The 15,732-nt window shown below is 48.9% G+C and overlaps 1 protein-coding gene across 1 annotated transcript; it reads right to left on the bottom strand.

Annotated features, from left to right (window-relative positions):
* Positions 1–147: 147 nt before the first annotated feature.
* On the bottom strand, positions 148–6,585 carry UAP1L1 (UDP-N-acetylglucosamine pyrophosphorylase 1 like 1). Its single transcript, XM_016187458.2, has 9 exons — positions 5,975–6,585; positions 4,597–4,801; positions 4,209–4,384; positions 3,803–3,975; positions 3,478–3,671; positions 3,159–3,299; positions 2,523–2,708; positions 1,981–2,047; positions 148–1,572 (listed from the first exon to the last, which is right to left on the bottom strand). The coding sequence occupies exons 1-9, from the start codon at positions 6,261–6,263 to the stop codon at positions 1,489–1,491; spliced, it is 1,515 nt and encodes a 504-aa protein (XP_016042944.2). The 5' UTR covers positions 6,264–6,585; the 3' UTR covers positions 148–1,488.
* Between the last annotated feature and the right edge of the window lie 9,147 nt (positions 6,586–15,732).

Genomic DNA, 15,732 nt, shown 5'->3' with positions numbered 1-15,732 from the left:
GGAAATGTGGGGGCTCAGGAAAAGAACTCAAGGAGCACTTGGCTCACCCGAGTTGCGCGGTCTAGGGGGTAGCGGACATGGAACCCAAACTGAACCCCTGCTTGCTAATCTCCACACTCTCAGCTACACCCACCAGGCCACGAAGCATCAGAGCACCTGTGTTTATTGGGAAATCCCACAATCTGTAACAACCGGGGGTTGAGCCATTTTCAGCCTCATCAGAGACTTTCTAGGGTTAGAAATTGGGGTGTGTGTGTGTGTGTGTGTGTGTGTGTGTGTGCGCGCGCGTGTGCAATGCTACAAAAGTAGCAGGAATCTCGAGGGTGTGGAACAGATTTGTCCAGTAGTGCAAAGTGCCACCAGGTCACTTCTGTAACAAGTGACTTGGCCGGACTCGTTTCCAGTTGGCACTCCATAATGACAATGCAGAGGTTGTGTGCAACCAGGAAATGAATAGTCCAGAGGGTCATTCTGATGTTTACAATCTCATGCTTAGGCTTTATGGCTTGGAAATTAAAAAAAAATAATAATAATTGAGTTGTTTCACGAGTTTGCCCACATGTGCACTCATGTAAAAAGGTTGTGGGGTTGTGGTTGTCCACTTTGGACAGTGAGGATGGCTCTGAGCAGGACAGAGTGGCCACTTTGGTTGACTCCTCTGCTGGTGGAGCAGTTGGGAGACATTCCTAGAGCAAAGGTGGTTCTGAGATGTCCACAGAGCCAGGTCATCTCAGTGGCTAGGCGCTGACCCTGTACCCTGCCCAGGCTGAAATCCCTGGATACAGCCACCATCCTATCAGCTTCCACCCCTTCTCTGGGGAATCACTGAATCCAGGCAGGTAAGGGTGTTTTGTGTTATGTGTTCTTCATCTGGGCAGGAGAGGTTTGTATTACTAGCTGTTCCTGCTTAAGGCACTGGGCCCAGAATAGTAAGGCCAGGACAGGAGACTGAAGTCAGCAGGGCCTCCTGCCTCAGTTGCAGTAATGTATCCCACCCCCTGGAGGGCTGGGAGATCTGTCCAAAGACCTGGCCCTGCCAGCAACCAACCAGGGATGGTACTCCCTGCCAGGTTCAGTCTCAGGTCTGTTGACCACCACAGGAGGTCCTGCTGTTGGTCCCACTGGTTCTTGAGAGGCACATGTAGCTACCTAAAGCACCCTGAGAAGGGGACAGGGGTCAGGGTTCCAGGAAGCAAGAATTCCATTTAGAGTGTGTGGGCCTTGCTTGAAGAGCCAGCTCTGCTGTGGTCAAGGCACGCTAGGTGGGTGGGGTGGTTGTACCCCAACCTCATCCCAGTGTGGGTACAGCTGCCAGGGAGGTGGGGCAGCCCTTTAAAAGCAAGTGGCTCTGTGAGGGAAGACTGGTCCCACATGTCCATTTGCAGAAAGGCTTGGTGCAGCAGGGGATCCTAAACACACATCTGCAACAGGCAGGTGGCAGGCCATCTCACCACCACAGATCCCAGGGTTGGCAGGCTCCAGAGTGGGTCAAGGCCGCAGGGCCCTGGCCCTGTTCTCATCCAGGATGAGTGGGGACTGGAACTCCCGGCCCTGCAGGTAGGTTTCCAGATCCTGTAAACAAGCAGGTCCCCGTGGCAGTGTTCACTTTTTGGCCCCCTGAACAAGGTCCCATCTTTGCTTGGGAGTCAGAAAGCAGTGGGGCCAGAGAGGCTTCCAGAAGCAAGGGTGGGTGTTTCCACCTCAAGGGTCTAAGCCAAGAGCCCCTTTTAGTGTGATCAGGCCAGAAGTTACCTGGGAAGGGCCAGGGCCTCCATTCCTCCCAATGGGCTCCAAGAGAGCCTGACCAGCACTAAGCCACTCAGAACATTAGGGAGCCCCGGGACACCACACCCAGTACACATCTCACTAGGCTCTCTGAAGTAAAGAGATGGAGGTGTCTCTTCCCCCAGCAAACCCCTCCCCCTACCAAGCAGCCCCAGTCCCATAACCTGGGAAAGCCCAACCCTTTGGGTAGCTCACCTCTCCAAAGCAGGACACTAAGGGTGAGATCTCACAGATGACTGGAGGGTCTCCACTGCCAGGCAGGCTGGGGAAGCCACTTGTCAGTACTCAAGGGTACAGACCCTACACCACCCCCACTACCCTACCCCAGGACTTGGGGCACAATGTGCCTGGCCCAGCTCCTCAATCTTTTTCTCAGCTGTTTTCTGTGGATAGCTGAGACCCTGAGCAAACTGCCCCCCCCCCATAGGTTTCTCAGGAGGCATTTGAGCAGCGGATTCAGGAGACAACTCCCCACAGTCAGATGGAAGCCTCCTATCTCTTCACCAGCAATGAAAGTGACCTATGTGAACATTTTTGGATTATCCTGCCTGGGTTTACCTTCTACTCTTAGTGTTGAGTCAAAGATTGTTGGTCCCCACCTCCCCTGGCTTGATGTGGATCAAAGGCTGCTGTAGCCATCATTGTCTGGCCAACTGGACACGCAGGCAGGGCCCTGAGGGTGTGGGGTGTGTCCTGTCATCCTCACCTTCAGTTGGTACCCTAGTGTCCACACTCACCTGGGCAGTTCGGGGAGCCGGGCCCCACACGCATCCAGGAATTGCGCCCCAGCCCTCAGGGCCCAGCGGTAGTGCTGAGCCAGCAGGGCCCGCCGTGCTGTGGAGGGGGTGTCCCTGTCGCCTGAGTCTGCATTCTTCAGTGGGGAGAACTCCTCCTCTCTTAGCACCTCAAAGGCCACGAAGTTTCTGGCAGGAAGGAAAAGAGCTGGTGACACAAATCTTGCTCAGGGACCCAGGGCAGTGAGAGTTGGGGAAGGGTGGCAGTGATTCATTGGCCCCCATGGGCCCTGACTCTGCCTGAGACCTACCCCCCTCACACCGGCTGCATGACTTTCTCCCACACCCACCGAACCCCAGGCTTGCTCCAAACTGACAGCCAGGTAGCTAGGAGCTGCCATCAACCTGGCCTGGGGAGAATCTCGAAAGGAGCACAGGGGTGTCCCCCAAAGTCCACATCCCAAGGACCTCAACTGGCCCAAATGTCCCCCTTGCTTTCACCTGGGGGGATGCACTTCCCCTGGCCTTCTCCCCAAGACCTGCCTGCCATGGCCCCCAACTCCCCAACTCATTTCCTACCACCTAAACAGCCCACCCCCAGACCAAGAATGGAAGAAGAAAAATGACGTCTGCACTAACTTAGCAAACGGGAACACATCAAACACAAACTTCTCCATCTTTATCCCATTCGGTTTTGGCGGCTTTACCAAATTTCCCTCCTCATCCACGTATGGGACCTTCTTCACAGCCACGTGTGGCTTCAGCAGGGGCTCAAACTCCCTGGAGGGTAGCAGAATAAGGGAATAAGGATGAAAGACACAATTCAGGCAAGACAGTGGGGACCCTGGGGGTGGGGGGAACAGGCACACAAGTAGACATGCAGGGCACCCCAGTAGCATCCTTGCCTAGACAGAATGGCAATTGGCAGTTCTTGTTAGAGGCCACCTGTTGTGCATACCTGGTGACCATCTGGAGGAAGCCTCGTGTGAAGAAGTGGTTGCAGATGTTGCCCTCACTGTAGAGCAGGCCCCCCTCGGGCCCACAGAGCTGGGCAATCTCTGGGCTGATCTCACTGTACTCCACCACCTGGGGCACACCATCTACCTGGCACACCACTCCGACGGGCTCCTCTGGGTAAGCCTTCTCCACCACCTGCAGCCACCACAGCACAGAGGGAGGCAAGGAGGGGACAGGAGGGTCTGCGTGGGTGGGGCTGGTGGCCAGAAGCTCGTCAGCAGTAGAGTCAGGCAGGGACAGGCTTCAGGGCATCCTGGCCAGCTCACCTTAGCACCACAGTCGGCACCTCGAAGCACGCAGAAGCCAATGAAGACTGGGTCGGGCAGGCGCACCAGGATGTTGTCCACACAGTATACATGCACAAACTCCACTCCTCGGCGCTCCATGTCTTCTAGGATATGGTTGTCCATCAATGCACAGTACAGGCCCCCATTGCCATCTGCAGAAGGAGAAAGACAATGTGGCAGGCTCTAGCCAGATCTCAGTAGGTTGGTCCAGGGTACAGAAGAGGAAGAGAAAGTGGGTCTCTGTTATTTGTGTAGTCGTAAGGTTGTATCATACACAAATGAGATTCAAGGCCAAGAAAGGGAAGGTCACTAGCCCAGGGCCACATAGCCCCTGGCATCACATTCTGATGTCTGGAGACCCCTCCCTATCAGAGCCACAGCATACCTGGGGCCATGGCAATCTTGTCCTTCCGTTCCAGGATGGCCTTGCCATTGAAAGTCACAGCAGGCAGCATTCGCTGCTCAAACATGATCACATTGTCAGGGTCCAGGTGGAAAAAGCCATGCTCTTTAAAGAACTTGGCCGTGGGTTCCAGTGTGAACTCACTCGTCATGATGTACCTGTGTGGGAGGCAAGGCCAAGGCTGCCTGTCCAAGCCCCCAGCCTTAGGGCTCTGATGGACTTTCAGAGGATCCAGTACGAGGCTGGAAGTCAAGTCTCAATCTGGGTGATGCTGGGCTCTGCCTGGGGCTACTCTGGGGTTCAAGTCTTGGTTTGGGGTTATATGTGGGGGGAGTGTTACTCTGGGCCCCATGTAGTATGGAGAACATACCAGGGTATGGTGCAGTGGGTGTGGTAGCGCTGACCAGCCAGCTGTTCCACCCGCCGAATCCGTTCTGCCTGCAGCTGATACAGGGTCTTCTGGCTGGGCAGCCCCACCTGGTACATACCCTTGGGGTACGTCACACCTAGGCGAGTGCCCTGCCCGCCAGCCAGCAACAGCACAGCCACCTTGTTCTGGGCGATCTGGTGAAAACCTGAGGGCAAAGGGTGCCATGAAGGAACTCCTAGTCTTGCCACAGCACTTCATTATAGGGCCTGTCCAGCTGCGCCTGGGATTCTGAGACTTCTAGTAGCCCGTGGACAGAAACTTCTAGACAACGTTCAGATCTTATCGGGATCTGAGCCCCACCCTAAATTGACCTTGCCTCAACCCTTCAAAAATTAAGACCTCGGGAGTTGGGCGGTAGTGCATCGGGTTAAGTGCAGGTGGCACAAAGCTCATGGACCGGCATAAAGATCCCTGTTCACGCCCCCGGCTTCCCACCTACAAGGGGAGTCACTTCACAAGTGGTGAAGCAGGTCTGGAGGTGTCTTTTTTCTCTCCCCCTCTCTGTCTTCCCCTTCTTTCTCCATTTCTCTCTGTCCTATCCAACAACGAAGACAATAATAACTACAACAATAAAACAACAAGGGCAACAAAAGGGAATAAATAAATATATATTTTTTAATATTTATTTTATTTATTTACTCCCTTTTGTTGCCCTTGTAGTTATTGTTGTCGTAGTTGTTGGATAGGACAGAGAGAAATGGAGAGAGGTGGGGAAGACAGAGAGGGGGAGAGAAAGATAGACACCTGCAGACCTGCTTCACCGCCTATGAAGTGACTCCCCTGCAGGTGGGGAGCCGGGGGCTCGAACCGGGATCCTTATACCGGTCCTTGTGCTTTGCGCCACCTGCGCTTAACCTGCTGTGCTACAGCCCGACTCCCATAAATGAATATTTTAACAAATTTTTAAAAATTCTTAAGACCTCGACCTAGGTTACTCCTAGCCTGGGCCCTTCCGAAGGAAGGTAGGGTTGGGAGTCAGAACTATTTGGCAGGGAGTCGGCGACATCTACCTCCGGAGCAGTAGGGCTTCCGCCTGCACCCACAGGTGCGATAGGGCAAAGGATAAAGTGTAAGAGGTTTCCTCTGTATTCGTGCCCGCGGGCTGGGCAGTTAGCGTGTGCCTGCACAAAGCACTCCCCGAAGGAACGCGTCCCGGGGGTGGATGCCCACGTTTAGGGGGCCCACACCCCTGTTGCGGACTGGTACGAGGGAAAGGAGAAGTCCACAAAGTGATCCAAATTAAACTTCTCCAGGCACACGCTCCCGTCCACCCTGCCCCCGAAGGGGCGACCTATCACTGGGACCCCCGCCCGCCTACCTTCCTCCTCCCAGAGCCGCAGAGTCTCGGGGTCGCTGCGACTCGCGCTGCCCACGCGCTCGGGGGGCAGGGGCTGGAGGCGCGCGGCCAGGTCGGGCAGCGGGCCCAGGGGGCGCGCGCAAGCGGCGGCCGCGCGCCGGCAGTGCTCGCGCAGCGCGTCGGGCTCCAGCGCCTCCAGCTCGGCCAGCAGCGCCGCGCGCGGCCCCGGCGCCAGCTCCCCGCAGAAGCGCAGGAGGTGTTCCTGGCCCGCGCGCTGCAGCCGGGCGCGGACGTCCTGCTCCGAGGCCATGTCGCCGTCACCGCGGTCTGCAGACTAGGCACTCGTGACCCGCTCGCTCCCACCGGCGTCACGGGACCCAGGCGGCAGTGCCTGCCCTATCCCGGCGCCCGGCCTCGACACCCCTCCCCAGTCCTGCCCCCTGCACCCCTCCCCCTTGCTCCGGACCCGCCCCGCTCCGGTGGGCCCCCTCCCGGATCGCTGTCCTGGACGCTTCTCCACCTCGTTTGTGTGGCCCCGGCCCCGGTCCCTAGTTGAGGTTTCACACCCTCCTCTACCCTCACCCCTCAACCATGTCCCTGGCCGGCGTCGCCCCTTGGGGTCCCCAGGCCTATTCCTCTCCGCGTCCCTCCGGACCGCGACCCCACCCAGGAGGCGACTCCTCCTGGCCCCTGCTGGGCCCCGCCTCTCGGCTCCCGGCCGCTTTGCGCCCACCCACTCGCCCGACCCCTCCTGGGAAGGCGGAGTAACTAGCTCACTCGGGTCCCACCCCAAATTGGGCCTCACCACTTCCACTGTCACGTCCCCCACCTCCACATACCCTGCCCCAGGTCCAGGCGCGTGAGGACTGAAATCAGTTCTTTTTTCATAAAAGATGTATTACTGGGTTTTTATTTTATATATTTTAAACTTTATTTATGAGACAGATAGGAGGCAAGAGAAAGAGCCAGACATCACTCTGGCATATGTGCTGCCGGGGATCGAACTCAGGACCTCACGCTTGAGAGACCAAAGCTTTATCACCGTGCCACCTCCCGGACCACTATTACTGTTACTATTACTACCAAAGCACTGATCAGCTCTGGCTTATAGTGGTGCAGGGGATTCACTAGGACTTTGGAAGCTCAGGCATGAGAATCGCTTTGCATAACCATTATGCTAGCTACCCCTGCACAAGATTTATTATTTTTATGAGAATGAAACCTAAACCAGAGCACAGTTGAGCTGGTGCTGGAATATTACCCTGGGGCCTCTGATGACTTCAGTTCTCTTCCCTTTTTCTTTGTGACTGGCAGCCCTGGGGACAAGGGCTTCTCAGTGAGCAGACTGAGGACTGGGTAAGTCTGAACAGAATAGAGTGAGATGACAGCAGGGCCAGTTTCTTTTTCTTTCTTTTTTTTTTTTTACCAGAGCACTGCTCAGCTCTAGTTTATGGTGCTGCAGGGGATTGAACCTGGGACTTTGGAGCCTCAAACGTGAAAGTCTCTTTGCATAACTATTATGCTATCAATCCCTGCCCTCTTTTTTTTAAGATTTAAAAAAATATTTATTCCCTTTTGTTGCCCTTGTTTTTATTGTTACAGTTATTGTTGTAGTTATTCTTGTTGTTATTGATGTCATCGTTGGACAGAGAGAAATGGAAAGAGGAGGGGAAGACAGAGAGGGGGAGAGAAAGAGAGACACCTTCAGACCTGCTTCACCACTTGTGAAGCAACTCCCTGCAGGTGGGGAGCCGGGGCTCAAACCTGGATCCTTATGCCCAAGCAGGACCAGTTTCTCAATGCCACCAAGACCACTCTACATCTGTGTGGATTCACTCTTTTAGATTCCTCCTAATTTCTATTGCTATGTGACCAGAATCTCAGAGCTCTCAGAAATGCCCCCCCCACACACACTACCTTGTGTGTTTCAGGGACCAGGCGATGGCACACCTGGTAGAGCAAACGTTACCAGGCTCAAGTACTCACTTCATGTCCAGGGTCCCCACCTGCAGGAGGGAAGCAGAGTTGTAGGTGTCTCTTTTCTTTTTTCCACTTGTTTTCCTTTTTTGGGGGGAGGGATTATGGTTTAAAGCCGACAGGAAAATACAGTAGTTTGTACATTTGTAACATAATTTTCCACCTAACAGTCTAGGCCCCTGTAGGTCCTCCTCTGCCATCATGTTCCAGGGGCTGAACCCTTGCCCACTCCAGAGTCTTTTACTTTGATACAATACACCAACTCCAGTCCAAGTCTCTTCTCTCTTCTCTTCTTTTCTTTTCTAACCAGAGCACTGTCCAGCTCTGGCATATGGTGGTGTAGGAGATCGAACCTGGGACTTTGGAGCCTCAAGCATGGGAGTCTCTTTGCATAACCATTATACTATCTACTCCCACCATTGTCTTTCTTTCTACCTACATTTTTCCTCTCAATTTCTCTGTCTCCAAAGTAAATTAACTTTTAAAATAAACAGAGTTGGGTGGTAGCACAGCAGGTTAAGTGCATGTGGTGCGAAGGACAAGGACCAGTGTAAGGATTCCGGTTCCAGCCCCCGGCTCCCCACCTACAGGGGAGTCACTTCACAGGCAATGAAGCAGGTCTGCAGGTGTCTTTCTCTCCCCTTCTGTCTTCCCTTCCTCTCTCCACTTCTCTCTGTCCTATCCAACAATGACAACAATAACAACAACAATAATAATCACAACAATAAAACAAGGGCAACAAAAGAGAATAAATAAATATTTTTTTAAATAATAAAAAATAAAAAAACAGAAAAATCTATATTGCTGTTTCCAAATTCCTCTGTAGAAAAAAATACGAGCATAACTTCAGCCATTTGAGGATAAAACTTTCCTTTAATTTTAATTTTATTTTTATTTTATGAGAGAGAAAACAGAACTGTTCTATCATGTACTGTGTTAGTATTCAGACCCAGAGCACCACATGCATAAAAGGAATGTGCTCTACTGGTAAGCTGCCTCTCCACCATCTACCACATGTTTCTCTCTCTCTCTCCCTTTCTCTCTCTCTCTCTCTCTTTATCCCTCCCTTATAGAGTTGAGGGGAGGGGATAAAGTTTTTTTTAATATTTTATTTATTTATGAGAAAGATAGAGGAGAGAGAAAGAACCAGACATCACTCTGGTACATGTGCTGCTGGGGATCGAACTCAGGACCTCATGCTTGAGAGTCCAAAGCTTTATCACTGCGCCACCTCCTGGACCACGGGGATAAAGTTTTATTTATTTTTTAACATGGAACCAGAGGATCACTCACTCTGGAACATGCAATGTTAGGGATAGAACATGGAACCTTATGCTTTTAAGTCCAATACTGTAGTCACTGTGCCACTTCCCAAGTTCTTTTCTGTTTTTTTTTTTGTTTTAATTTTTTATTATCTTTATTTACTTACTAGATAGACACAGCCAGAAATTGGGAGGGAAGGGGGCTGATAGAGAGGGAGAGAGACAGACACCTGCAGCACTGCTTCACCACTTGTGAAGCTTTCCCCTTGCAGATGGGAACCAGTGGCTTGAACCTGGGTCCTTGTGCACTGTAACATGTGCACTCAACCAAGTGTGCCACCACCTGGCCCCTGTTTGTTTGTTTTTAATAGAGGGTGAGTGACAGAAAGGAAGAGAGAAAGATGGAGAAGAATAGACGCCACATAGCACTGCTCCATTGGTTTTGTAATTTTCTCCCTGCGTGTGCTCTTATGTGGTATCTGGGGACTTGGACCTGGGTCCTTGTGCATGGTAAAATATATGCTCAACAGGTTAAGTCATCTCCTCACCCCCGACTAAATTTTTATAAGCTTATAACCTTTAAAAAACATTTTTAATTATCTTTGTTTATTTACTGGATAGAGACAGCCAGAAATTGAGAGGAGAGGAGGAGATAGGGAGAGAGACAGAGAGACATTTTCAGCACTGCTACACCACACACAAAGCTTTCTCCTTGCAGGTGAGGACTGGGGGCTCAAACCTGAGTACTTGCACATAGTAACGTGCGCTCAACCAAGTACGCCACCACCCACCCCCATCTAATTTTGTTTTAAGATTTAGTTTATATGTATGACAGTTTTATATGAGACAAGGAGAGAGTGATAGACAGTGGATAAAGTCTTAGATCATTGGGAGTTGTGCGGTAGCACAGCAGGTTAAGTGCACATGGCACACAGTGCAAGGACCAGCATAAAGATCCCGGTTCGAGCCCGTGGCTCCTCACCTGCAGGGGAGTTACTTCACAAGAGGTGAAGCAGGTCTGCAAGTGTCTATCTTTCTCTCCCCTTCTCTGTCTTCCCCTCCTCTCTCCATTTCTCTCTGTCCTATCCAGCAACGACGACATCAACAACAATAATAACTACAACAATGAAAAAACAAGGACAACAAAAGGGAATAATAAATAAATAATATTAAAAAAATCTTTTTTAAAGTGTTAGAATCCTTGTGCCTGAGGTCCTGAGTTCAGTCCCTAGTAGCACATGTACTAGAGTAATTCTCTGGTTCTCACCAAGTCTCTCTTTTTCATAAATAAGTATTATTTATTTACTTATTTATTATTTTAAAATATTTATTTATTTATCTATTTTCCCTTTTGCTGCCCTTGCTGTTTTTATTGTTGTTGTAGTTATTGTTGTTGTTATTGATGTTGTCGTTGTTAGATAGGACTGGGAGAAATGGAGAGAGGAGGGGAAGACAGAGAGGGGAAGAGAAAGATAAACACCTGCAGACCTGCTTCACAGCCTCTGAAGGGACTCCCCTGCTGGTAGAGAGCCGGGGGCTCAAACTGGAATCCTTATGCTGGTCCTTGCACTTGGAGCCACATGCGCTTAACATGCTGTGCTACCGCCCAACTCCCATAAATAAGTATTTTTAAAAAAGAATGAGGCAAGTTAGGATTTTTAGACAGTTGTGTCAAGAAAGGGGAAAAAGAGAAATAAATGATCTAAGAAACAGGTGAGGGGCCAGGTGCTAGTGCAATGTGCAAGGACCCAGGTTCAAGCCCCTGGTCTCCACCTGTAGGGGGAAAGCTTCATGAATGATGAAGCAGGACCACAGGTATCTATCTTTCTCTCTCCCTCTCTAGCTTGCCCTCCCCTCTCAATTTCTGTCTCTATCCAATAATTAATTAATAAAAAGATGTTCTTTAAAAAAAAAAAGAAGAAGAGGGGTCAGGCAATAGCACATCAGATGAAACATACATACAAAAATGCAAGGACCCACACAAGGATCCTGGTTTGAACTCCCCAATTTCCACCTGCAAGGGTATGTATGTGTGGGGGGGTCACTTCACCAGTGGTGAAACAAGTCTGCAGGTGTCTTATCTTTCTCTCTCCCTATCTTCCCCTCCCCTCTCAATTTCTCTCTTTCCTATCCAATAAAAATTGAAAAAATGTGGGATTGGGTGGCGTACCTGGTTGAGCACACACATTACAATGCACAAGGACCCAGGTTCAAGTCCCCAGTCCTCCCTTCAGGAGGAAATCTTCATGAGTGGTGAAGCAGTGCTGCAGGTGGCTCTACCTCTTTTCCTCTCTATCCCCCCTTCTCTCTCAATTTCTGACGGTCTCTATTCAATAATAATAAAAAAAGATAGTTAAAAAATTACATGAACTTTAAAAAAAATGAAAAAATGGGGTGGGTAGATAACACAATGGTTATGCAAAGAGACTCTTATGCCTGAGGCTCCAAAGTTCCAGATTCAATCTCCCTGCACCACCATAAACAAAAGCTGAGCAGTGCTCTGGTTAAAAAAGAAATAAAGAAAAAATAGCCACTAGAAGCAGTGGATTTGTAGTGCTGGCACTAAGCCCCAGCAATAACCCTGTAGGCAAAAATTAGGAAAGAGAAGAAGAAAACAGGTGAAAAAAAAGGTGGGGGAGACTCATTAAGTAATATAACTTGGGCCCACACCTATAGACATCTAGTCTTTTTTTTTTTTTTTTTTGACATCTAATCTTTGACAATGGTGACCAGACTATTAAATGAGGAAAGGGGAGTTTCTTCAACAAATGGTGTTGGAAAAAAAAGGTTGAAACATGCAGAAGAATAAAACTGAACCACTATATTTCACCAAGCACAAAAGTGAATTCTAAGTGGATCAAGGACTTGGATGTTAGACTAGAAACTATCAGATACTGAAGACTAAGGCAAGTATAAACCTATGGGACTACATCAAATTAAAAGGCTTCTGTACAGCAAAAGAAACCACTACCCAAACAAAAAGGCTGCTCACAGAATGGGAGATCTTTACATGCCATACATCAAATGCCACACATCAGACAGGAGTTTAATAACCAAAATATATAAAGAGCTTGTCAAACCCAACAACAAGAAAACAAATAACCCCATCCAAAAATCAGGAGAGGACATGGACAGAATATTCACCATAAAAGAGATCCAAAGGGCCAAGAAACACATGCAAAATGCTCCAAATCTTTGATTGTCAGAGAAATGCAAATAAAGACAATGAGATACCACTTCACTCCTGTGAGAATGTCATACACCAGAAAAGGTAACAGCAGCAAATGCTGGAGAGGTTGTGGGGACAAAGGAACGCTCCTGCACTGCTGGTGGGAATGTCAATTGGTCCAACCTCTGTGGAGAGCAGTCTGGAGAACTCTCAGAAGGCTAGAAATGGACCTACCCTATGACCCTGCAATTCCTCTCCTGGGGATATATCCTAAGGAGCCCAACACACCCATCCCAAAGGATTTGTGTATACTTATGTTCATAGCAGCACAATCTGTAATAGCCAAAACCTGGAAGCAACCCAGGTGTCCAACAACAGATGAGTGGCTGAGCAAGGTGTGGTATATATATACAATGGAATACTACTCAGCTGTTAAAAATAATTATTTCACCGTATACAGCTCATCTTGCATGGGGCTTGAAGGAATCATTGCCAGGCTAGCATGGGGATGCCTCTTCCCAGGCACGTACTCTCTGGGTTGGAGAGAATGTGACCGGAGCCAGCCTGGCCTGCTACTTACTCAGTGACGTGAGGGAGATGACTCAGCAACAGACTCGTGGTGGTGAGACAATTCAATTCTTCATTGATCAGAGAGCCAAGGCTTTTAAAGGGCAGACCTGGAAGTGGCAAGCCGTAAACAGAAATGGCTAGGAAAGGGGTGGAGAAAGGCAAAAGGGCTGGGAAAAGTAGGAACTTCCTTAGCAACTGTTGTGAGGGCTTTAACTACTAGGATTAATATTACCCTGCAGGCAAGGAGGGTCTTGAGGGTAGAAAGAAGACACATCAAAAGAATGGAATGGGTGGGGATCTTTCAGGCAAAACAGTGATTATGTAGATAATAAGTCTGATAAGACGAGAAGATGGATGGCCCCTCAAGTCAAGCCCTGCCAAGCTCAACCACATCCTCACAATTTCCGACATCTCCCCCTTTCTTTTTATCTAATGGCCATAATATCAGGAATTCAGGGTGCTTTGTGAGTCAGGGAGTTTGATAAGATGGGGCAAACGTTTGGGGTTATTCCTGTCCCTCTTTGCACAACCTCTCGGTAGAGAGAGAGAGACTGACAGGATAGACACACTCCTCAGGTCAAGCCCTGCCAGGCTCTACCACATCCTCACAATTTCCTGACAAATCATGTTAAGTGAAATAAGTCAGAAACAGTAGGATGAATATGGGATGATCTCACTTTCAGGCAGAAGTTGAAAAACAAGATCAGAAGAGAAAACACAAGTAGAACCTGAACTGGAGTTGGTGTATTGCACCAAAGTAAAAGGCTCTGGAGTGAGTGGGGGGGGGGGAGTACAGGTCCTGGAAAAGGATGACAGAGGACCTAGTGGGGATTGTACTATCATGTGGAAAACTGAAAAATGTTATTCATGTGCAAACTATTATATTTACTGTTGACTGTAAAACATTAACCCCCAATAAAGAAATTTTTTATAAAGTAATATAACTTAGGGAGATAGCAAACAGTTAAGCAAAAAGGGTTTCATGCCTAAGGTGCTGAAATACTAGGCTCAGCCCCCGCACCATGAGTCAGAGCTGAGCAGTGCTCTGGTCAGAATAATTAAATATAAAATAAAATGGAAACTGTAAGGGCCACACCATACGAGTTCATGTGAGCCATTAGAGACTATTTTTTTTGTAGTCTTTTTTTTTTTCTTCTTCTTTTAAGTCTTCATTAAAAAATTTTTTTTTTAATTATCTTTACTTATTTACTGGATAGAGACAGAAATCGAGAGGGTAGGGAAGGATAGGAGGGTGAGAGACAGAGAAACACCTGCAGCCTTGCTTCACCACATGTGAAGCTTTCCCCCTGCAGGTGGGGACTGGGGGCTCCAACCTGGGTCCTTGTGCATTGTAACATGTGCGCTCAACCAGGTGCGCCACCACCTGCCACCGAGACTATGTTGTTGTTTTTTTTGCCTCCAGGGTTATCACTGGGGCTCAGTGGCTGCACTACGAATCCACTGCTCCTGGAGGCCACCTTTTCCCTTTTGTTGCCCTTGTTTATCCTTGTTGTTGTTATTGTTGTTATTGCTGTCATTGTCGTTGGATAGGACAGAGAGAAATCTAGAGAGGACGGGAAGACAGAGAGGGGGTGACAAAGACACCTGCAGACTTGCTTAACCGCTTGTGAAGCAACCCCCCTGCAGGTGGGGAGCTCCGAGCTTGTACTGGGATTCTTACGCTGGTCCTTGAGCTTTGCACCAGGTGTGCTTAACCTGCTGCATACCGCCTGCCCCCAACAATGTTTGTTTGTTTATTCATTTATTTATTTATTTAAAATTTTATTTTTTAAAAAATATTTAATTATTCCTTTTTGTTGCCCTTGTTGTTTTGTTGTTGTAGTTATTGTTGTTGTTGATGTCATTGTTGTTGGACAGGACAGAGAGAAATGGAGAGAGGAGGAGAAGACAGAGAGGAGGAGAGAAAGATAGACACCTGCATTCCTGCTTCACCGCCTGTGAAGCGACTCCCCTGAAAGGTGGGGACCTGGGGACTCCAACCGAGATCCTTACGCTGGTCCTTGGGTTTTGCGCCATGTGCGCTTAATTCTCTGTGCTAGTGCCGGACTCCCTTATTTTAAATTTTAAATATTTACTTATTTATTCCCTTTTGTTGCTCTTGTTTTATTGTTGTAGTTATTGTTGTTGTTGTTGTTATTGATGTTGTCATTGTTGGATAGGACAGAGAGAACTGGAGAGAGATAGGGAAGACAGAGAGGGGGAGAGAAAGATAGACACCTGCAGACCTGCTTCACCACCTGTGAAGTGACTCCCCTGCAGGTGAGGAGCCAGTGGCTCAAACTAGGATCCTTATGCTGGTCCTTGCACTTTGCATTACGTGTGTTTAACTTGCTGTGCTACCGCCCAACTCCCCAATGTTTATTTAAAAAAAAAAGATTTGATCAATATTTATTTATTTATTCCCTTTTGTTGCCCTTGTTGTTTTATTGTTGTAGTTATTATTGTGATTGTTACTGATGTCGTCATTGTTGGATAGGACAGAGAGAAATGGAGAGAGGAGGGGAAGACAGAGAGGGGGAGAGAAAGACAGACACCTGCAGACCTGCTTCACTGCCTGTGAAGCGCTCCCCTGCAGGTGGGGAGCCGGGGGCTCAAACCGGGATCCTTATGCTGGTCCTCACGCTTTGCCATGTGCGCTTACCAAATGTTTATATATATATATATATTTATATATTAACTTTTTAATATTTATTTATTTTTCCCTTTTGTTGCCCTTGTTTAACATTGTTGTGGTTATTGATGTTGTTGTTGGATAGGACAGAGAGAAATGGAGAGAGGAG

This window comes from Erinaceus europaeus, chromosome 10 (assembly GCF_950295315.1).
Source record: "Erinaceus europaeus chromosome 10, mEriEur2.1, whole genome shotgun sequence".
In the NCBI taxonomy this organism is placed as follows: Eukaryota; Metazoa; Chordata; class Mammalia; order Eulipotyphla; family Erinaceidae; genus Erinaceus; species Erinaceus europaeus.
This window is presented reverse-complemented; position numbering and strand designations above follow the sequence as displayed.